The sequence below is a fragment of the Vipera ursinii genome, assembly GCF_947247035.1.
Source record: "Vipera ursinii genome assembly, chromosome: 2".
Classification (NCBI taxonomy): domain Eukaryota; kingdom Metazoa; phylum Chordata; class Lepidosauria; order Squamata; family Viperidae; genus Vipera; species Vipera ursinii.
In genome coordinates, this window is record NC_139513.1 from 24,662,514 (window position 1) to 24,685,763 (window position 23,250).

At 42.4% G+C, this 23,250-nt stretch overlaps 1 protein-coding gene across 1 annotated transcript; it reads left to right on the forward strand.

The window, feature by feature from the left end:
* Positions 1–232: 232 nt before the first annotated feature.
* On the forward strand, positions 233–22,529 carry LOC310633359 (L-amino-acid oxidase-like; the record flags this gene model as incomplete). The annotated part of the gene is made up of 6 exons (XM_083351061.1): positions 233–448; positions 1,704–1,810; positions 2,794–2,989; positions 18,101–18,154; positions 20,243–20,376; positions 21,705–22,529. Coding segments are annotated over 6 exons (1,464 nt in total), but the record flags the coding sequence as incomplete, so codon positions are not given.
* Positions 22,530–23,250: the final 721 nt, after the last annotated feature.

The window sequence follows — 23,250 nt, forward strand, 5'->3', positions numbered from 1 at the left end:
CACACACACACACACACAGAGGGCCCAAAGAGGATACCCAGTAGACATGCTGGGTTGAGAACAGAAAATCTGGGGGGGGGGGAGAGTCAAAGGGATTGAAATGTTCCAAACCATGACAAGATGCACTCCATTTTTCAATCTATTATCCATACTTCAAAATATTCAAAAGCTGTTAGTAGAGAATAAGAAGAGATTAGGATAAAAATAAATTCTTACCTGTTTTTGCTTATTTCTAGTACTACTTCTTTTATTATTCTTGAGGGTGCTGAGATCAGAAAATCATGTTACCAACCTGGAAGATTGTTTCCAAGATCCTGAATATGAAAAGTGGCTGGATGTTGCCAGACATAGTCTAGGAAGGAGCTTGAAGCCTAAGACAGTTGTGATTGTTGGAGCAGGAATAAGTGGGCTGACCGCTGCCAAATTACTCAGAGAAGCTGGACATCAGGTAATTACCCAACTGCCTTTTAGTCAGTTAATTCAAAGATAAATTAGGTGTGTTTGGGATGGTTTCAGAACAGAAGTGGTCATTGTGATGGGTGGGGATGGGCAAGTTGACGTAGTCCTTGACTTTCAACCATTTGAAAGTTCAAAGGTACCGAAAGAAGTGACTTATGACCAATCCTCATACTTATGACTGTCGCAGCATCCCCATGGTCACATGATCAAAATTTGGATGTGCGGCAACTGGCATGCATTAATGATGGTTGCAGCATCCCAGGATCACATGATCATTGTTTGCAACCTTCCCAGCTGGCTTCTGATAAGCAAGGTCAATGGGGGAAGCTGAATTCGCTTAAGAACCATGTGACTTACTTAACATCTGCAGTGATTTGCTTAACCCCTGGACTGAGGGGTTTTAAATTTAAAATTTTAAACTCTTTTGGGGCTATTAATTTTATTTTATTTTAATTTGTACATTGCACTGTTTTAATTTGCCCTGTAAACCGCCCTGAATCCCTCGGGAAAAGGGTGGTATATAAATCGAAACAAACAAACAAACAAACAACCATGGCAAAGAAATAATAATACCGGTAGTAAAATTGGGCCCACCTCCTTTAACAACTGCGTTGCTCAGCAATGGAAATTCTGGTCCCCATCGTGGTTGTAAGCTGAGGACTACCTCTATATTTGACGAATAACATAAAGACTAAAAATTATTATTTGTTTGTGAATATTTACTTCAACTATTTGAATTTTTTATTTAATTGATGGCCTCCTAGAAGAGCCAATATAGCATAGACATTAAGGCAACAGGAGACATTAAGGCAACAGGAGACTGTGAGTTCTTGTCCTGCCTTAGGCTCAAAGCCAGCTGGATGACCCTGGGCCAGTCACTCTTTCTCAGACCCAGGAAAGAGGCAATGGCAAGTCACTCCTGAAAATACAACTGTAGGGACTCGTCCAAGCAGGCTTTGAGAGAAGAGAGGAGGAGGAGGAAGAGGAGGAAGAGGAGAAGGAGGAGGAGGAATAAAAGGACCAAAGTTTATAATAATTGCTGTAATATATTAATAGCCAACAGAGAATATACTGTAGCTCCAGCCAGGCAATAAGGATGTGGGATGCAGGGTTTGTAAATCAATGTTCATGTGAAATCGAAGGGAAATTTGGAGGAGGCACACCTAAGTACAGATCACCAAACCCTTATGAGAAGAGAGAGAAATTAGAACAATCCATTCCCCATCAGCACTCTTTTCTCCTAGGTTGTGATCTTGGAAGCCAGTAACCGTGTGGGAGGACGCATAAAGACGCACCGAGAAGGAGGCTGGTATGTAGATGTGGGGCCAATGCGATTGCCCACAAAACACAGGTAAGATTGATTGAAAGGTCTTTCTCCATCCATCATCTGATGTAAGAGGCAAACTCATTCACATTTAATAATTTATTTATTTATTTATTTATTTATTTATTTATTTATTTATTTATTTATTTTAATTCCATTTATATCCCGCCCTTCTCCGAAGACTCAGGGCGGCTAAAGTTGATAACTGTTAAGATGCTTACTGGAAGAGGACAACAGTTGTGTTGATAAGGACTTGACTCTGAAAACTATCCAGAAAGTTTGCACTAGACTAGTACATCTTGCCACATCATTTCTGGGTGGTCCATATAAAATAATAATAATAATAATAATTTTATTTATATACCGCCCTTCTCCCAGAGGACTCAGGGCGGTGAACAGGGCAAGCATAAAAAAAGTAAAACTCATTGAAAGACACCTGATAACAATAGCCATAATAAATCTCTACATAGTGGTAGCTGTAGCCAATTTCAAGGGCATTCATTTCCTAAACCTGGGGAAATGGCCACATTTTTAAAGCTTTCGGAAATGCCTGCTGTGTCAAGGTCAGCTAAATTTTGGATGGTGGTGGAGAGTTCCAGAGAGTAGGACTAGAACTGTGTCATTTTGGAAACTGTGCTATTACTGCAAACTTCTCTATTAAATTATGGATAGATACATAGTCTCCTATAAAGACTATGTTTCTGTGATGGAAAACTGAGGTGTGAAACTTTTTTTTAAATATAATTTTACAGTGGGGGTTATGCAGTCTTGCCTTGCTATCAAAGCAAGTAGTCATCAGGATTACAAGCTATTTCCTGGATCATGGGCAGTGTCTCTAAGGTGCAATTCCAGGAGAACTATGGTAGGGACAGACAATTGTCCTTGGTGGTTATTGAGAACCAGACAAGACCAGAGTAGAACAACTCTTAATCTGATAAATTTGTATTTTTTGCTTGCTGTGATAAAGAAATAAGCTCGCAAATAAATCTGGATTTTTTTTCCCTTCACAGAATTGTACGTGAATACATTGACAAGTTTAAACTTCGTCTACACCCATTCAATCAGACTGATAAGAATGCCTGGTATTTAATTCAAAATGTCAGACAAAAAATGGCACTTGACAATAATGAAATCTTTGGATATCAACTTAACCCCAATGAGCGGGGAAAGTCTGCAAACCAGCTGTTTGAGGAGACGCTGAACAAGGTAGTTTTAAGAAGTAGACTGGATGTACAAGCAGAGAAATCTAATGTACTAGTATAGTTCTAGTTGGTATTATGAGAGTTGTAGAATAATATCAGGGATGGGAAAGGCTGTTATAATACTTACTGAAATAATGTGCATAAAGCACTTTATATCACATACAAAATATGTTAAATCCAAATGACATAAAATACAGAAAAGTGCACATTAAATAACAGTCACACAATTCAGTCTAGTTTTTCATAATTTTAATAGTTTAAGGATTTTTAGTTTTAATAGTTTTATATTATGATCTTAATTTTAAGCCATATAGAATCACTTTGCATATTAAATAACTAATTAAAGAGATAAATAGATACAATTTTATCAAAGTGCACTTATACAAAAATCCATCTATATTAAATGCAATGCATAAAATTGAAAATGCCATATATTCAGGCACTTTATTATATATACCAAGAAAGATTTTGATAGGTTCCAGTGCTCCTGACTTTTTCATAAACTAGAGTACTTTAATATAAGAAAAATATATACGATGAGTTAGAACATAGGTCCAAAGTTTACAACTAGGTTCCTCCAGCTAAGTTTGATTTACATTTATGTATGGAATCCTTATCCATATCTCATGTTTAATGTATAAAGCCATGCCTCTAACAGAAGAACTAAATGGATTACTTGATCATCATATTACACAGTAAAATAAGCAAAATTCACATGCATACCATATACAAATAAAGATAATTATATGTGTATGTGTATGTGTATGTGTGTGTGTGTATGTGTATGTGTATGTGTATGTGTGTGTGTGTGTGTATGTGTATGTGTATGTGTATGTGTATGTGTATGTGTTGGTTGGCTGTGTTGTTACATCCTGATTGGATGATGGAGTTATTGTTTGCAGCTGAGTCAGTTGTTTTGTAACATCCTGTGTGGCTGAGGTGATGGATGTGTGCCTATTAGTCTTTTGTATTGTAACGACTTGAGTGTTGTAACGATTTGAGTGATGGGCTGATTGGTGACATCCTGAGCTCTAGTGTAGTGCTATCCTTTGTTCTGGGCTGCAACATCCTGGGTGGTTGGCTGTGTTGTGACATCCCGAGCTTTAGCATTGTAACCTCCTGAGTTCTGTGATGTAATGTCCTGAGCAGAAGGCTGTGGTGTAACATCCCAGGCTTTGGTTTGGCTTCCAGTTTGCGGTCTGGCCTTGTGTTCATGGCGTGTGTCAGTTTGCTTTGTGTGGGGGTTGGGTGTGTGTGCAACAGCTGGAGATGCCGCCATGGTTTGGCTTCTGGATGGTGGTTGCATTTCGTCTATTGGTTGGGTTTGGGGTTGAGTCTGGTGAGGATGATTGGTGGTGGTGTCCTGTGTTGTTGTGGGTCCAGTGACGGTTTTCGTGGCTGGGACTCGTTTGTTGACTAGGGCTAGTTTCCAGATGTCTGGTAGGCGGGAGGTATCATCACGTTTATTCATGTTGTGGGGGTGTTCCTCTATTTCGATGGCTTCCATAATTATTCTCTTGTTGTAGTGTTCAGTTTTCGAGATTAATTTCGTTCCTTCAAAGTCAATTTCATGTCCTGTTGCTTTAAGGTGCTGGAAAAGGCAGGAAGTTTTTTCTTCTTTTCTGACTGCGTTCTTGTGTTCTGTGATGCGTGCATTTATTCTCCTATTAGTTTGTCCAATGTATGTGGCTGGACAGATTTTGCATGTTATTTCATAGACTCCTTGGTTTTCAAGCTGGATCTTGTCTTTGGGGTTTCTTAAGATGTTGGATATTTTTGGTCGGTGCCGAAGGCTGTCTTGGTTTTGTGTTTGTGGAGAATTTTGCTGATTTTATCTGTGGCACCTTTAATATAGGGGAGAAGGGCGATACCGTTGTCCTGTTCTGTGTCTTGGTTCTTGGGGGGTGTCTCCCTTTGGATTAGGTTGGTAATTGTGTTTCTTTGGAATCTGTTGGAAATTAATACGTTTGTGAGAGTGTGTAATTCGGTTTTCAGGTGGTCTTTGTCGGCTAGGCGTTTGGTTCTGGAGGTGAGGGTCTTGGCTACGGAGTTGATCTGTGCCGGGTGGTGGTGGGATTGTGCGTTTAAGTAGCGGTTGGTGTGTTTTTTTCCCTGGGAGACGGTGTGTCCTAGGGAACCATTGGGTTTTTTGTAGATTAGGACGTCCAGAAAGGGGAGTTGGTTGTTAGCTTCTATTTCCATAGTAAATTGTATTTTGGGGTGTAGGCTGTTGAGATGTGTGAGGAAGTTGTCCAGTTTTTCTTTTCCATGTGGCCAAATTACGAAAGCGTCATCTACATATCTAAATCAGAGTTTGGGTTTGTGTTCAGATTTGTCTAAGGCGTTGGTTTCAAAGTGTTCCATGTATAGGTTTGCGATGATGAGTGAGAAAGGTGATCCCATGGGTGCTCCTTCTATCTGTTTGTATCTTTGTTCATTGTGGCTGAAGTATGTGTCGGTTAGGCAGTGGTTGGTCAGAACTAGGATGTGCTTAGAGGGGTTGTATTTGTTTTGGATAGCTGTCAAGGCTTCTTTAATAGGCACTTGGGTGAAGAGGGATATGACATCGAAGCTCACGAGTAGGTCACTGGGTTGCATCCTGATTGGATGATGGAGTTATTGTTTGTAGCTGAGTTGGTTGTTTTGTAACATCCTGTGTGGCTGAGGTGATGGCTGTGTGCCTATTAGTCTTTTATGTTGTAACGACTTGAATGTTGTAACGACTTGAGTGCTGTAACGACTTGAGTGATGGGCTGATTTGTGACATCCTGAGCTCTAGTGTAATGATATCCTTTGTTCTGGGCTGCAATATCCTGGGTGGTTGGTTGTGTTGTGACATCCCGAGCTTTAGCATTGTAACCTCCTGAGTTCTGTGATGTAATGTCCTGAGCAGAAGGCTGTGGTGTAACATCCCAGGCTTTGGTTTGGCTTCCAGTTTGCGGTCTGGCCTTGTGTTCATGGTGTGTGTCTGTTTCCTTTGTGTGGGGGTTGGGTGTGTGTGCAACAGCTGGAGATGTCGCTGTGGTTTGGCTTCTGGATGGTGGTTGCATTTCGTCTATGGGTTGGGTTTGAGGTTGAGTCTGGTGAGGATGATTGGTGGTGGTGTCCTGTGTTGTTGTGGGTCCAGTGACGGTTTTCGTGGCTGGGAGGTGTTTGTTGACTAGGGCTAGTTTCCAGATGTCTGGTAGGCGGGAGGTATCATCACGTTTATTCATGTTGTGTGGGTGTTTCTCTATTTCGATGGCTTCCATAATTATTCTCTTGTTGTAGTGTTCAGTTTTCGAGATTAATTTCGTTCCTTCAAAGTCAATTTCATGTCCTGTTGCTTTAATTTAATTTAATTTTTAATTTATTGAGATTTTTATACCGCCCTTCTCCCAAAGGGACTCAGGGCGGTTCACAGGGCATAAATATAAATAACAATACAAACATTAAAAGACAATTAAATCAATGCCCAAGTTAAAACCAGAATAATAAAACAAGCCTATATAAAAAACCCATGTACCCCCATCAGGCCAGACCCGCTAGTTCAAATAAATGGGTCTTCAACCCGCGACGGAAGGATCGGAGGTCTGATGCCATCCGGAGCTCTACCGGCAGTTGGTTCCATAACGCCGGAGCACCCACAGAGAAGGCCCTCCCCCTGGGGGCCACCAGTCGACATTCCTTGACAGGAGGCACCCTGAGGAGGCCCTCTCTGTGGGCGCGCACAGGGCGGAGGGGAGTCGAAGCCGGCAGCAGGTGGTCCTCGAGGTATCGCGGACCCATGCCATGTAGGGACTTAAAGATCATAACCAAAACCTTGAACCTTACCCGGAAGACAACTGGTAACCAATGCAGCTCACAGAGCAAGGGTGTAACATGGGAGTACCGGGAAACTCCCAAGACAACTCTCGCGGCCGCATTCTGTACCAGTTGGAGCCTCCGAGTACTCTTCAAGGGAAGTCCCATGTAGAGAGCGTTACAGTAGTCTAGGCGAGAGGTCACGAGCGCATGAGTGACCGTACATAAGGCCTCCCGGTCCAGATAGGGCCGCAACTGGCGCACCAGGCGAACCTGGGCAAAAGCCCCCCTAGTCACGGCCACTATGTGATCCTCCAGAGTGAGTCGTGAATCTAGGAGGACTCCCAAGTTGCGAGCCCTATCCACAGGGGGTAAAAGCTCACCCCCCATAGAAAGAGGTGGAACATCCCAGGTGTCCCGGGAAGCCGGAATGTACAGCCACTCAGTCTTGTCAGGGTTGAGTTGAAGTCTGTTCCTCCCCATCCAGACCCGAACCGCCTCCAGGCAACGGGACATCACAGCGAGGGCATCAGGGGTGGTTTGGGGTCGAAATAAAAAGTTGGGTATCATCAGCATATTGATGATACCCAACTCCAAAACCACGAATGATCTCACCCAGTGGTTTCATATAGATGTTGAACAGGAGAGGCGAGAGGACCGACCCCTGAGGAACTCCACAAGCGAGAGTCCTAGGGGTCGACCTCTGCCCCCCTGCCAACACCGACTGCGAGCGTCCCAGGAGATAGGAGGAGAACCACTGAAGAACCGTGCCTCCCACTCCCAATCCCCTGAGACGCTGCAGCAGGATACCATGGTCGATGGTATCGAAAGCCGCCAAGAGGTCTAATAGGACTAGGACAGAGGAATATCCCCTATCCCGAGCCCTCCAGAGATCATTCACCAGAGCGACCAATGCCGTCTCCGTGCTGTGCCCGGGCCTGAAACCCGATTGGTAAGGGTCCAGATAATCCGCTTCATCCAGGACCAGAGGGAGCTGATGCGCCACCACACTCTCAACAACCTTCGCAAGGAAGCGAAGGTTGGAGACTGGACGAAAGTTGTTCAATACAGCTGGGTCCAAGGCAGGTTTCTTGAGGAGAGGTCTCACCACCGCCTCCTTCAAGATGGTGGGGAAATAACCCTCGCTCAAAGAAGCAGATATAACCGCCTGGAGCCAGCCTCGTGTCCTCTCCCTAGCTGCATAAACCAGCCAAGAAGGGCACAGGTCCAATAAACATGTGGTGGAACTCAGCTTCCCCATAATCCTGTCCACTTCATCAGGGGTCACAGAATCAAACTCCTCCCAGATAACATTGACAAGACCGCCCGCGTCCTGATCGCCAGACTCTGCCCAGCTGGAGTCCAAACCGGTCCGGATCCGAGCGATTTTATCCGACAGATGTTGACTAAACTCCTCGGCACGACCCTGCAAGGGATCCTCCCTCACCTCCTGATTAAGAAGGGAGCGAGTCACCCTAAACAAGGCGGCCGGGCGATTATCTGCGGACGCGATGAGGGTGGAGAAGTAATTACACCTCGCCTCCCTCATCGCAGCGAGATAAGACCTAATGTAGGTTCTTAACCGCAATCGGTCGGGTTCAGATCGGCTGGACCTCCAGCAGCTCTCTAGGCCCCGTTTCCGACGCTTCATCTCCTGGAGCTCCGCGGAGAACCATGGAGCTCGCTGGGATCTGCGCCGGGTCAGGGGCCGCAAGGGTACAACCCGGTCGAGTGCCTCAGTGGCTGCCCTTTCCCAGGCTTCCACTAAGGCATCCGCCGAGCTGTGAGCAATGGAGGCAGGTGGGGACCCCAGCGCCGCTTGGAATCTATCAGGATCCATTAGGCGTCTGGGGCGGTACCATCTAGTTGGCTCCGTACCCCCACGGCGGGGGGTGGCAAAATGGAAGACCAGCCGCAGGAGGTGATGATCGGTCCATGACAGGGGCGTAATAAATGGAAAGCCCCCACCAAGATCATCTAACCACCGTCCAGATAAGAAAATCAGGTCAAGGGTGTGGCCTCCCTCATGAGTTGGCTCAGAAATTACCTGCATCAGGTCCATGGCCGTCATGGAAGCCATGAACTCCCGAGCAAGTTCAGATGAACCTCCCAGGGATGGTAGGTTGACGTCTCCCAAAACTATAAGTTTGGGGAACTCAACCACCAACCCCGAGAGGATATCGAGCAGCTCGGGCAGGGCTGCCGCTACGCGACTAGGCGAAATGTACACGAGCAGCAAGCCCAACTGCGCCCCAGAGCCAAATCTCATAAAGAGAGACTCACACCCGACTATCTGAGGAACGGTGGTCTCCCGCGGACATAAGGTCTCCCTAACAATCACCGCCACACCCCCACCCCTACCCTGAGCTCGAGGCTGGTGTAGCACCCGGAAGCCTGGTGGGCAAAGGTCAACCAAAGGGACCCCACCCTCTGGGCCCAACCAAGTCTCTGTGATGCAAGCCAGGTCCGCATGCTCACCCTCAACTAAATCCCTAACAAGGGGAGCTTTGTTAACCATGGACCTGGCATTCAGGTACACCAGCCTGAGCTCAGGAGGCTGCACATCCTCGCTCCCGGAACCTCGGGAAAGAAGCAGAGGGTCGGAGCGCCCCACCGCTTGCAAATAGCGGAGACGGCGCTCCCGGTAACGATATGGCCCCCTGTCTATCTGCCTGCTGCCATTCCCCGTCGTGGGAATTGGTAATCCCACGACCCGCTCATGAGCCCCGGAGACAATAACCCCTCGTACTCCCCCCACGCGGTCAGACCCAAGTCTGGCCTGAACTATGGTTGATTGGCCGCCCCCCAAAGCCAGACAACCCCTATCTCCCACCCCTCTCCCCAACCCCGTAAAATTTTTTGATAAAAACATAATCAGGGGCCTCTTATTACATTTATGTTGACGGCCCCTGCCCCTGTCCAGCCAGGTGCTGGAAAAGGCAGGAAGTTTTTTCTTCTTTTCTGACTGGGTTCTTTTTTTTATTGAAAAGTTTTATCATACATTTTATCTTTAACAGTCCCCCCTACCCCTCCCCTATCCCTCCCTCCCTACCCTTCCCCCCCTCCCCTCTCCCCCGACTTCCCAGAGCTAAGTACAAGGTATAGAAAACAACAAAAAAACAATCATAAACATCCATATGCTAACAACCATAAACTCTAAAATCTATCACTCTCTAGCTCATATAAGATAACTACAAACACTATTAATATAAAGTATATAAAAAAACAGAAAAAAAGAAGAAAGAAAGGAAGACTTATTCAAATGCTACATGAAACTTCTTAGTCCCATATTTGTTCTGGATATACTCAATCCATTTTCTCCACTCCATAATATAGCGTTCTTGCGAGTGATCTTTCAAACAAGCCGATATCTTTGCCATCTCTGCCAGGTCAGAAACCTTTAAAGTCCATTCTTCTATAGTCGGCAATTCCTCCTTCTTCCAATACTGACCTATTAAGAGTCTTGCTGCCGTAATTAAATTCAGCGTCAACTTAGTGTCCACAACTGTAGCATCTGTAATTATTCCCAACAAAAAAAGGTGCGGACAAAACTTTATCCTCTGCTTAAAAATCTTCTGCATATTCCACCAGATTTTTATCCAAAAAGCCTTAACCTTTTTACAAGTCCACCATATGTGGAAATATGTTGCATCTTCGTCACCGCACCTCCAGCATTTAGGCTGGTAATTCGGATACATACTTGCAAGCTTTTTAGGATCTAAATGCCATCTGTAAAACATTTTATAAAAATTCTCTCTTAGATTTTGAGCTTGTGTGAATTTTACATTCCTCACCCAAATCCTTTCCCACGTGTCCATTGTAATAACTTCTTGGATGTTTTGGGCCCATTTAATCATACAATCTTTAACAAGTTCTGTTTCTGAGTCAATTTCTATCAATGCAAGATATATCCGTTTGATATGTGCTGGACCCTGATTTCTAATTTGCTTTATCAGATTTTCATCAGTCATTGTAAAACCAATTTTCTGATCTTCTTTCCACCTGGCCCGTAGCTGAATATATTGAAACCAAGTTTGAACAATCTTCTCATCTCGCAAGAGGCTGTATGGTTTCAGACACCAGACATTTCTTTCCAAGCTTAAAATCTCCTTATACGTAGTCACATCATGTTTAAAACCAACATTTATATTTTCTATTGCGTGTTTTGGAATTGCTCACAATGGTATCTTGCAGTCTAACTTATGTCTATATTTCTTCCAAACTCTCAACAATACCTGTCTTAAAATATGCACTCTAAACACATTATCTACCTTCTTATCATACAACAAATATGCATGCCAGCCAAACAATAAGTCGTGGCCCTCAAGATTTAATAATCTCTCTTGTGTCAAATTAATCCAATCACTTATTCCTACTAACGCAGCAGCTTCATAATATAGTTTAAGATTGGGCATTTTAAGACCACCTCTCTCACGAGTATCCTGCATAATCTTAAGTTTAACTCGTGGCCTTTTCCCTGCCCAAACAAATTTATTGATACCTCGCTGCCATTCCTCCAGATTAGAATCTTTCTTAAGAATTGGTATCATTTGAAATAAAAATAAAAATTTAGGCAGGACATTCATTTTCACTGCTGCGATTCGCCCCAACAAAGACAATTGCAGTTTTTCCCAACTCTCCATTTCTTTTTGAATTTTCCCCCATAGTTTTTCATAATTATTTTTATATAACTTTGTATTAGAGGGCGACAGAAGCACCCCCAAATATTTGACCCTTTTAACAATCTCAAATCCAGTTAATCCTTCTAAGAGAGCCTTTTGCGAAGCTGTCATATTTTTGGCCAGAATTTTAGTTTTTTGTATATTAACTTTAAATCCAGAAACCTTCCCATATTGTATTATTATCTCCATCAGGTCCACAACAGAGTTCTCCGGCTGGGTCACTGTAACAACCAGATCATCTGCGAATGCTCTCAATCTATAATCCTGATCTCTAATTTGTATACCCTTAATTTTTTCCGAATTCCGTATTTTAACCAATAATATCTCCAATGTTAACACAAATAACAAGGGCGATAACGGACACCCTTGCCTTGTGCCCTTCTCAATATTACACGCTTCTGTCAGGCTATTATTAACTATAATTCGGGCAGTTTGTTTTTGATATAATGCCCTAATCGGTTGTAAAAAATTTTCCCCAAAATTCATTTTATCTAGAACTTTCATCAAAAATTGCCAATTCAATTGATCAAAAGCTTTTTCAGCATCTAAAAAAATTAGCGCCGCAGGGATCTGGTTGTTCCTTTCCAAAAACTCTAACACATCAACTATATGCCTCACATTATTTTTCATTTGCCTACCCCTAATAAACCCCGTTTGGTCCCCATGAATCACCTGTTGCAGAACCCTCATCAGTCTATTAGCCAACACCTTAGCAAATATCTTGTAATCTGTATTTAAAAGCGATATCGGTCTATAATTTTTAACTTGAGTAGCATCTTGGTCTTCCTTCGGAATCAAAGATATGAAAGCAGTTCTCCAAGACGGAGGCACCTTTCCCCCCCCCCCTCTGAATTGTCTGGAACAGTTCCTTTAACGGTTTTATCATCTCTAATTGTAGATTTTTGTAATAAGCCACAGTCAAACCATCCGTACCTGGTGCTTTGTCCACCTTCAATTCCTTAATTGCTATAAGAATTTCTTCTTCTGTAATCAATTGATTAATCCCCTCTTTTTGTGCTTGCGTAAGAACTGGGATGCTAGCATTCTCCAAGTATACATCAATGTCTTTTTCATTAATCTTCTCCTTAGCATATAATTTAGAATAAAAATCCACAAAAGCATCCTTAATAAGGTCCTGTTGGTGACTGGGTTCTTGTGTTCTGAGATGCATGCATTTATTCTCCTATTAGTTTGTCCAATGTATGTGGCTGGGCAGCTTTTGCATGTTATTTCATAGACTCCTTGGTTTTCAAGCTGGATCTTGTCTTTGGGGTTTCTTAAGATGTTGGATATTTTTTGGTCGGTGCCGAAGGCTGTCTTGGTATTGTGTTTGTGGAGAATTTTGCAGATTTTATATGTGGCGCCTTTAATGTAGGGGAGGAGGGCGATGCCGTTGAACTGTTCTGTGTCTTGGTTCTTGGGGGGTGTCTCCCTTTGGATTAGGTTGGTAATTGTGTTTCTTTGGAATCCGTTGGAAATTAATACATTTGTGAGAGTGTGTAATTCTGTTTTCAGGTGGTCTTTGTCGGCTAGGCATTTGGTTGTGGAAATGAGGGTCTTGGCTGAGGAGTTGATCTGTGCCGGGGGGTGGTGGGATTGTGCGTTTAAGTAGCGGTTGGTGTGTGTTTTTTTCCGGTAGATGGTGTGTCCTAGGGAACCATTGGGTTTTTGGTAGATTAGGACGTCCAGAAAGGGGAGTTGGTTGTTAGCTTCTATTTCCATAGTAAATGTATTTTGGGGTGTAGGCTGTTGAGATGTGTGAGGAAGTTGTCCAGTTTTTCTTTTCCATGTGGCCAAATTACAAAAGTGTCATCTACATATCTACATAGCATATTTGCAGGATGGTCTGCTGCCGGGAATGACTTCCCATCGCCCAGTGCGCTCACATAGAGAGGGCCTCCTCAGGGTGCCGTCGGCTATACAATGTTGGCTGGTGACCCCCAGGGGGAGAGCCTTCTCTGTGGGAGTGCCAGCCCTGTGGAATCAACTGCCCCTTGAGCTCTGGATGTCCCCGGATCTCCGGTCCTTTCGCCGCGGCCTTAAAACATTCCTTTTTCATCAGGCTGACGTGGACTGATGACAGGGATTTTAAAATGTTTTTTAATGTTTTTTTTATTTTTTTTTAAATTTTTAATTTATTAATTTTAATCTTTTGGGTCTGTTAATTTAATTCTTTTTAACTTTTGTATCATTGTATTTTACTGTTGTTAGCTGCCCTGAATCCTTCGGGAGATAGGGCGGCATATAAATCCCAAAAATAAATAAATAAATAAATAAATAAATAAATAAATAAATAAATAAATAAATAAGTCAGAGTTTGTATTTGTGTTCAGACCTGTCTAAGGCGTTGGTTTCAAAGTGTTCCATGTATAGGTTTGCGATGACGAGTGAGAGAGGTGATCCCATGGGTGCTCCTTCTATCTGTTTGTATCTTTGACCATTGTGGCTGAATTATGTGTCGGTTAGGCAGTGATTGGTCAGACCTAGGATGTGCTTAGAGGGGTTGTATTTGTTTTGGATAGCTGTCAAGGCTTCTTTAATAGGCACTTGGATGAAGAGGGATATGACATCAAAGCTCACGAGTAGGTCGCTGGGTTGCAGGTTTTGTTTCTTTATTGTTTCTATGAAGTGGAATGAGTTTTGTACGTGTGAGGTGATGGATTTTGTGTAGGGCTGAAGTTGTTTGGCAAGGAATTTGGCAAGATTTTGTAGAGGTGACCCTATGGAGCTGACTATGGGTCTGAGTGGTATTCCTTCTTTGTGTATCTTGGGGAGGCCATAGAGCTTGGGGCATCTGAATGATTTCTCTCTGGGGATGATTCTTTCCTGGATCTCTTCACTGACGGGAGAGGCTTTTATTTTGGATTTGGTGGTTTTTTCCAGGTAGGTGGTGGGGTATGTGTTTAGAGGTTTGTAAGCGGGGTCTTGGAGTAGGTTGGCTAGTTTGGCTTGGTAGTCAGATGTGTTCATCATCACAGTGATGTTTCGTTTGTCTGCTGGGAGAATGATTATGTTGTTGTCTTTCCTCAGGTTGGTGAGTGCTTTTTGTTCTTCTTTATGTAAGTTGCTTCTAGGTGGATTGCTGGAGCAGAGGACGTTGGTGACTTCAAGTCTGATTTTATTGGCTTCATCTGAGTTGATTTTGGTTAGGGAGGCTTCAACTTCGCATATGCTGTTTTCAGTGGGGATGCGTTTGGGGGCGACTGCAAAGTTGAATCCTTAGGAAAGCACATTGGTTTCTGCTATGGTGAGGGTCCTGTCTGATATGTTATGTACTGTTTGTTTCATGAGTTGCTGTGGAGGGAGGTTGGGCTTCTGGCGTTTTTCTAGTCTGTGGAGTTTGTTGGTGTGTGTTTCTGTCTTGTGGGAGGTTTCTGTTTCGGCTCTCCAGAGGGCTAGTAGTTTGGATTTGTCCCAGAGTGCTGGGTGGATTTTGTTGCTGAGTTTGAAGTGAACAGTGAGTAGGTCCCTGTTGGTTTGGTCTAGTAGGTCTAGTAGTCAGCGTATGGAGCTGCCTATGGGTCTGAGTGGTATTCCTTCTTTGTGTATAATCCAATCAGGATGTAACAACACAGCCAACCAACCTGCTTACAGCAACAAAGCCAGCACCACACACAACCCCACCAATATTTATAGAGAGACGGCAGCTCCAATCATGCTTTGCTCGCACAAGCACGAAGCCGAAGACACCAGCCTGAAGATGACGAGTGGGACCTCGTCGAAATGTCGCCAAGACACCCTCAATCTTACATGGAAAAGACCCGAATCTTAAGACCAAGACCAAAAATCTACAAACACACACACACAGACACACACACGTGTGTGTGTGTGTGTGTGTGTAAATTTTTTGGATTGCTAAGAATTAAAGGGATTGTTAGCAATCCAAAAAAATTTACACAAATATGAGCTGTCACTGTTGTGACTACAGCCTGTGGATGGCCTTGGGTTAGGCTGAAACAGACAATAAGATTTGTGTGTATATATATATATATATACTCTTCTGAGATTCGAACCTGGGATTTGCCCCATGTTTGGGGCCTAGCAAGGTAATCTAAATAGTTAACATTTGACACATATCTCCCCTTGCAGAAGCTAACAAAGCGAGAGAGATCCTGTGGCTCAAGAGGTAAAAACAACTGCCTAATGTGCAATCAGCCCAGGTTCGAATCTCAGAAGGGTATGGCTCAGAAGGGTATCTGAGCCAGAGTTTGGGTTTGTAGTTGGATTTTTCTAGAGCGAGGGTTTCAAAGTGTTCCATGTAGAGGTTTGCAATGACAGGTGAGAGGGGTGATCCCATGGGTGCTCCTTCCATTTGTTTGTATCTTTGTCCATTGTAGATGAAGTATGTGCTAGATAGGCAGTGGTTGGTCAGATCTAGGATGTGTTTTGGGGGGTTGTATTTATTTCGGATAGCTGTCAAGGCTTCTTTGATTGGCACTTGGGTGAAGAGGGATATGACATCAAAACTCACAAGTAGGTCACAGGGCTGTAAGTTTAGTTTACTTATGATCTCTATGAATTGGAATGAGTTTTGTACATGTGAGGTGATGGAATTTGCATAAGGCTGTAGTTGTTTGGCAAGAAATTTGGCTAGATTTTGTAGAGGTGAGCCTATGGAGCTGACTATGGGTCTGAGTGGGGTTCCTTCTTTGTGTATCTTGGGGAGACCATAGAAAAACGCCCCCACAGCATGAACAAACGAGATGATACCTCTCGCCTACCAGCCATTTGGAAACCCGCCTTGATTGACAGACGAGTTCCAACCACCAAGAATGATACCAGACCCAAACTCATGATAACATCACATGACACCACCACCACACAACCATTCAAAAAGCAAATCTGAACCCACAATGATAAGGACGCACAACCACAAAACAGAAACCTAACTACAGCTGCAACATCAGCCACTTTAAACCCCTCCAAACCACACAATAAGCAAACAGACACCCACTATAAAAACATAGCACCACCACAAACACGAAGCTAAACAAAAGCAGCACAACTTACCAGCTCAGGTCTAAGGCTGGGAGCTGAGACCAGCCCATCCACTCAAAACACACCCCCACCCAATCAGAACACCCCCACCATTCAAAACACACTCCCACCCAATCAGAACACACTTAATCCCCCACCCAATCAGAGCACACCTCCACCCACAGAACACACCCCCTCTGGCAGTTTAAAAAAGAGGAACAAACAGCCACTACCACATGCTTCTCCCAGAAGAAGGAAGCTGAAGCCACCAGCCTGAGGATGACGGATGGGATTCCGTCGAAACGTTGCTCCTACACCTTCAACTCGATGCGGGGAAAAACCTGAATGACCAAAGATCCACATACAAACACCCGCGAAAACCTCAGAAAACACACACACACACACACACACACACACACACACACACACACAGACACATATATATATGTATATGTATATATATATATGTACATATATATATATATATATATATATATATGTGTGTGTGTGTATATATATATATATGTGTGTATATATATATATATATATATATATATATATATATATATATATATATATATATATATATGTATGTTTTCGTGTAGATCTAGAGTCTCGGGTTTCTTCCCGCGTGGCCACGCCTCCACCCAGTCAGAACACAGCCCCACCGGCAGTTGGAAGGAAAGGAACAGCCAGCCTGGAAGCAGCAGGAGGAACACTCCGGCCTGATGATGACGGATGGGATTTCGTCGAAACGTCGCCACAACTTTCTGAAGATGAAAGGAACGCGGGAAGAAACCCGAGACTCTAGATCTACATATATATATATATATATATATATATATATATATATATATATATATATATGCCCCAAACATGGGGCAAATCTTTATTTCCTGTTTTCAGCCTTTCGAACAGGCATATCTCCCCTTGCAGAAAACTAACAGAGAGCGAGAGAGAACCTGTGGCTCAAGAGGTAAAAAAACTGCCTAATATGCAATCAGCCCAGGTTCGAATCTCAGAAGGGTATGACTGACAGATGAAGACTAAAGAGTCAGAAATGCATCTTAGTCTCCCTTAATTCTTTGTTAGTAATTTACACACACACACACACACACATATATATGTATATATATATATATATGTATATGTATATGTATGTGTATGTATATGTATATGTATATGTATATATATATATATATGTATATATATATATCGACGAAGTCCCACTCGTCATCTTCAGGCTGGTGTCTTCAGCTTCGTGCTTGTTCGAGCAAGGCATGATTGGAGCTGCCGTCTCTCTATAAATACACAACCCCACCAATATTTATAGAGATGGGACCAGGCCAGTGGTAGGATTAAACCAGTTTGCATCACTTCGGCAGAACCGGTAGCTAATTTTTTGTTGCCCAGGCCCTGAATGGACTTCCAGAAGTGGCATCCACACAGAGAACCTGTTGATCACTTATTTGAATCCCACCACTGGAGCAGGCCCACTTAATGAGCAAAGGAGAACATTCAAGGAGTTGATACAAATTACACACAAGCAAAACAGGAGATTTATTTATTTTTTGCTTCATTTATATGGGGAGACCAACTTAATTCAAGACAAATACAAAGACTGTTGCACCTGGAAGGAAGTTGCAACTAACTCTATGTATTCCCTTGCTCAGGTCACAGACAACTGTACCCTTCTGAAGGAAAAATATGATTCGTTTTCCACAAAGGTAAACCTGACAGTGTCATTCATTCTTCTCACAAAATTAAAGGTCTCACTATCTTCTTCAGATGATTATGTTGTTTCCAATAATATGATTATAAAAATACCATCAGCGGTCTAGGGAAATTAAAGGGGAGTGAACCATATTAATAGCTTGCTATAGCTTTTCAACACTAATGATAAGGGGAAAGGTCACATTTGGCTGACAATGCAGTTTTGAACCAGTCTAATGAATGAACTGCAACTTGGCTAATGTCCCTGCTTTTTCAAGTTTGCAATGTAGTTTGCCAATTTTTTAAAAAAATCTATCAGAGAAAACTTGCAGAAAAGAGGATTTATTAAGAAGCAATGTACAAAACAGATTGAAGAAAATGATTTGCCAAGCCTAGCCATGTTTATCAAAATTCCAAAGAAAAGAAAAATATGTTTGGAGAAATTTACATCAGACGCATATGCATTTTATTATGACCACGGTCAGAACTGGTCAAAATGGTAGAGAATTGCCTGGTTGAATTTACCAATGGAAAAAAGCAAAGGGAAAAATAACCTGCAGGTGTCAGAATTGTACAATGATTTTACTAAAAAAATAAAAAAATGACACCTGCATTCCTCCTTTACTCACTATGCATCATCCTATATTAATGTCAAGTGCAAAGGATCAGGACCATCTATTTAAACTGCAGCATAGAAGGTGTAAAAAAGATATTGAGACTCTAGAAAGAGTACAGAGAAAAGCAACTAAGATGATTAGGGGACTGGAGGCTAAATCATGTAAGGAACAGTTACCTGAATTGGGTATGTGTAGTTTAATGAAGAGAAAGACGAGGGGTGAAGGATAGCAGTGTTCCAATATCTCAGGGGCTGCCACAAAGAAGAGGGAATCAAGCTATTCTCCAAAGCGCCTGAAGGCAGGACAAGAAGCAAGAGATGGAAACTAATCAAGGAGAGAAGCAACCTAGAACGAGTCATTAAAGAGCCAAGGTTGCCTACCGCTGGTATAGGATTTCCTGCCTAAGCAAGGGGTTGGCCTAGATGTCCTCCAAGGTTCCTTCCAATATTGTTGTTGTTGTTATTATTATTATTATTATTATTCCCAAGAATCTAGTCAGCCAAGTCTCAGCATCACATTGGTGCAAGTCAAGGGTCAGCGGAGTTTTCAGAGGAGGATGAATTTGGACCACGTGTGGGAACCTAATGACTCTGTGCTGATGATGCACATAACTCCACCCACCCCTACCCCACCCCACTCACCCATTCTGCCTATTGTTCTCCTACAATTAACGACATAACTGGTTTTGTAGAAAGAGAATTTAATTCCTTTCTCCCTGCTGTTGTAGTGGGGGGGAGAGGAATTGGCAATACAGCTTCTTATTATTTTGAGGCATGAGCTCTTGGGGATTGTGCCTGTGATCGGCACTTTTCAGGATCTGCCACGGGTGGTGTTTTCTTTCTGTTGGTAGACCCTGCCATCTACCTGAGGTTGCTCTGGGTCTAGTGATGGGATTCAGATATGCAAACAACTGGTTCTCTGTGTGGATGCCGCTTCCGGAAGTCCATTCTGGGCTTGGGTTAGCTACCGGTTGTGCCGAAGTGGTGCAAACCGGCTAAATCTCACTACTGTCTGGGTTGCATAAGGCTTCATTTGTAAAGTGTCTTCAATGAAGGCTCTTCCACAGCCTCCTAAACCCATGAGAAATCCTGCCCCGTTCTCACATGATTTTCAGAGGCTCCAAATGGAGCATAGTCCTCTTGCGTGACCTCTAAGGTTCCCCAAAATCGTGTGAGAATGGGGCCCGCTTTCGAGAATAGTTGTTGTTGGATGTTGATGAACCTTGGCATGTCACCCAAAGCATCATAGTGTGTCACCTTTGATACATGTGTTATGGCTTGCTATCACTGTGGTGGCCTATGGATGTATTGCCATGCTGTTTGCCTCCTTCACCTGCCTACTGCACTTTTCCAGGAACTTCAGTTTTCAACTTCCTAAGGTCATCTGCCTTAGCATTAGATCCATGCAATCAAAGAAGAATTCTACTGTGTATTCATGAATGGCAAAATTCAGTATTTTCCCCATCAAATATTCTTTGTATTTTAGGAATATCTCATTAAGGAAGGAAATTTGAGCAAAGGAGCTGTTGAGATGATTGGTGACTTCCTGAATGAAGAAAGTGGATTTCATTACTCATTCCTTCTTTCTGTTATGGATCATTTAATCTTTGCGAATAACAGGTAAACGAGATGGTGTGTGTGTGTGGGGGGGGAAACCAAAGACTACTTTTAAAAATAGTTTATTTCTTGTATTATTATTATTTTTAGTGCATTTCTTGTTATTTATTTTGATTGTTAAATTTTGTCTCCTCTAACCTTTTTTAGATTATAAATTATATTTGATATCTTCTTGGCAACTATGACAGTTAAAATATTACTGAACTGAAAAAGAAATTAACTAATCTTTGATCTCAAGTAGATGTGCTAAAATAATTGATGTTGGACTGTAATAGAATAGAATAGAATAGAATAGAATAGAATAGAATAGAATAGAATAGAATAGAATAGAATAGAATAGAATAGAATAGAATAGAATAGAATAGAATAGAATAGAATAGAATAGAGCTGTAAGGGACGTTGGAAGTCTTCTATTCCAGTCCCCCACTCAAGCAAGAGAACCTATACCATTTCAGACAAGTGACTGTCTAGCTCTAGTCTCTTCTTAAAAACCTCCAGTGATGGAGTGCCCATGATTTCCACTGGTTAATTGTCCTCATTGTTAGGAAGTTTCTCCTTAATTCTAGGTTGCTTCTCGCTTTGATCAGTTTGTAACCATTGTTTCTTGTCCTGCCCTCTGGTATTTTGGTGAATAATTTGACCCCCTCTTCTTTGTGGCAGCCCCTCAAATACTGGAATACTACTATCATGTCACCCCTGTGTCTTCTTTTCTTTACACTAGCCAAACCCAAGTCCTGCAACCATTCTTCGTATGTTTTCCTCTCCAGGCCTTTGATCATTTTAGTTGCTCTTCTCTGAACTTTTTCCAAAGTCTCAACATCTTTTTTATAGTATGGTAAACAAAATTGGTTGCAGTATTCCAGATGTGGTCTTACTAGAATTTTATAAAGTGGTACGATACTTTGCATGGCCTTGATTCTATGCCTCTGTTTATACAATGTAGGATTGTATTAGCTATTCCCTCATCTAAGTCATTTATGAAGGTATTGAAGAGTATTGGGCCTAAAACGGAGCCTTGTGGTACCCCACTGCTTGCTTCTCTCCATGTGGATGTAGTACCATTGAGGAATACCCATTGAGTACCATTTGTCAGCCAGCTAGAATTGCATCTGATGATGATGTTGTCTATCCCACCTTTTTCTAGCTTACTAAGCAGCAGGTTATGTACTACTTTGTCAATGCCTTACTGAAATCTAAGTATACTATGTCCATAGCATTTCTTTGGTCTACTAATTTAGTCACTTTGTCAAAGAATGAAATAAGAACAAGGCACACTTTTTTGAGATAACTTAGAAATAACTTGTATTTGTTTTTTCCTTCTCTCATCTCAGTTTTGATGAAATTGTTGATGGATTTGATCAACTTCCTCAAAGTTTCTTCCGGGAAATGGTTAGAATTGTCCATTTCAATTGCACTGTGGAGAAGATACTTCGCACAAACAACAAAGTGAGAATCTTCTACAAATGGTTGACTGGCTCTGCATCTCTGGTTGCTGATTATGTCCTCATCACAGCTACAGCACCAGCCACACGACTCATCAAGTTTGTGCCACCTCTTTCCATTCCCAAGACCCGTGCACTGCGATCTTTGACTTATGCAAGTGCTACTAAAATTGCCTTGGTTTGCACTGAGAAATTTTGGGAGAATGATGGGATCCGAGGAGGGAGATCAATCACAGATCTCCCATCACGAGTGATTTACTATCCAAATCATGACTTCCCTCATGGAATAGGTGTCCTTCTAGCATCCTATGTTTGGTATTCTGACTCTGACTTCTATACTGCACTCAGTGATGAAAAGTGTGTTGATGTGGTGATGGATGATCTTGTGGAAATCCATCAAGTACCTAAAAATTATCTCAAATCAGTCTGTGGAAAATACGTGGTGCAAAAATGGAACCTTGATCCATATTCTAGGGGAGCATTCAGCGCGTACACCCCATACCAGTTTACCCATTATTCTCAGATATTGGCCCAGAATGAAGAGAGGATCTATTTTGCTGGTGAACACACGAGTCAGCCACATGGTTGGATTGACACTTCCATGACGTCTGCCATAAGGGCAGCAGTCAATATTCACAATGCATAAAAGAATAATTTATTGTTGAAGGATTTACTTGTTTATTGAAGAATAATTTATGTAGGCATGTTTTCTGAGTCCATCTTGAAGTATACGTTCTGTATGTTCCTGTCTTGGATGGCGAACCTCAGACAAGGACTACAGAGGAAGTGTACAAAGTGTGCTTGAGACAACATGCGAAAAATAAGATCTTAAATTAGAAAGATAAGCTTATGGAATGCAGGAAACTGGATCATGTATTAATCCTTTTATTTATTGAAAGGGATAAGCAATTGATAAGGAAAAACAACCAGTTTCGGGATGGCATGTAAACTGCTAATGTTTAACCGCTAAAGCTATTGTTTAAGACATACATATATGAGTGAATGTTAACCAATAAAGAAGACAGCTGCTCAAGATTCGTGTGAGTCTCCTTTCATACTACACGTGGCACCTGAACAGGGACCCAATACTTCGTCCGGCAAGGACTTGGTGCACCGTCAACACTCTATTCGGGTTTCTGTAAGTATGGGGTCTTCGCTTTCTGAATTGCAAAGGAAGCATGTTGAGGAACTCGGGTTTTTATTAAAAAAGGACAGTCATGAGGTATCTCAGCGAAGCCTTTCCCGGCTGGTTCAGGACGTTTCTGCTCAATGTTTATGGTACCCAGAAAAGGGATCTTTAAAATTAACAGATTGGGAAAAAATCGGAACTACTTTACATGCGGAGCCTAGGGCTGCTGTTGAAATTCTACATCTCTGGCATTTATGTCAGTATGCTATAGAAAAATTTGGCAACAATGTAGTATCATTAGTGTCA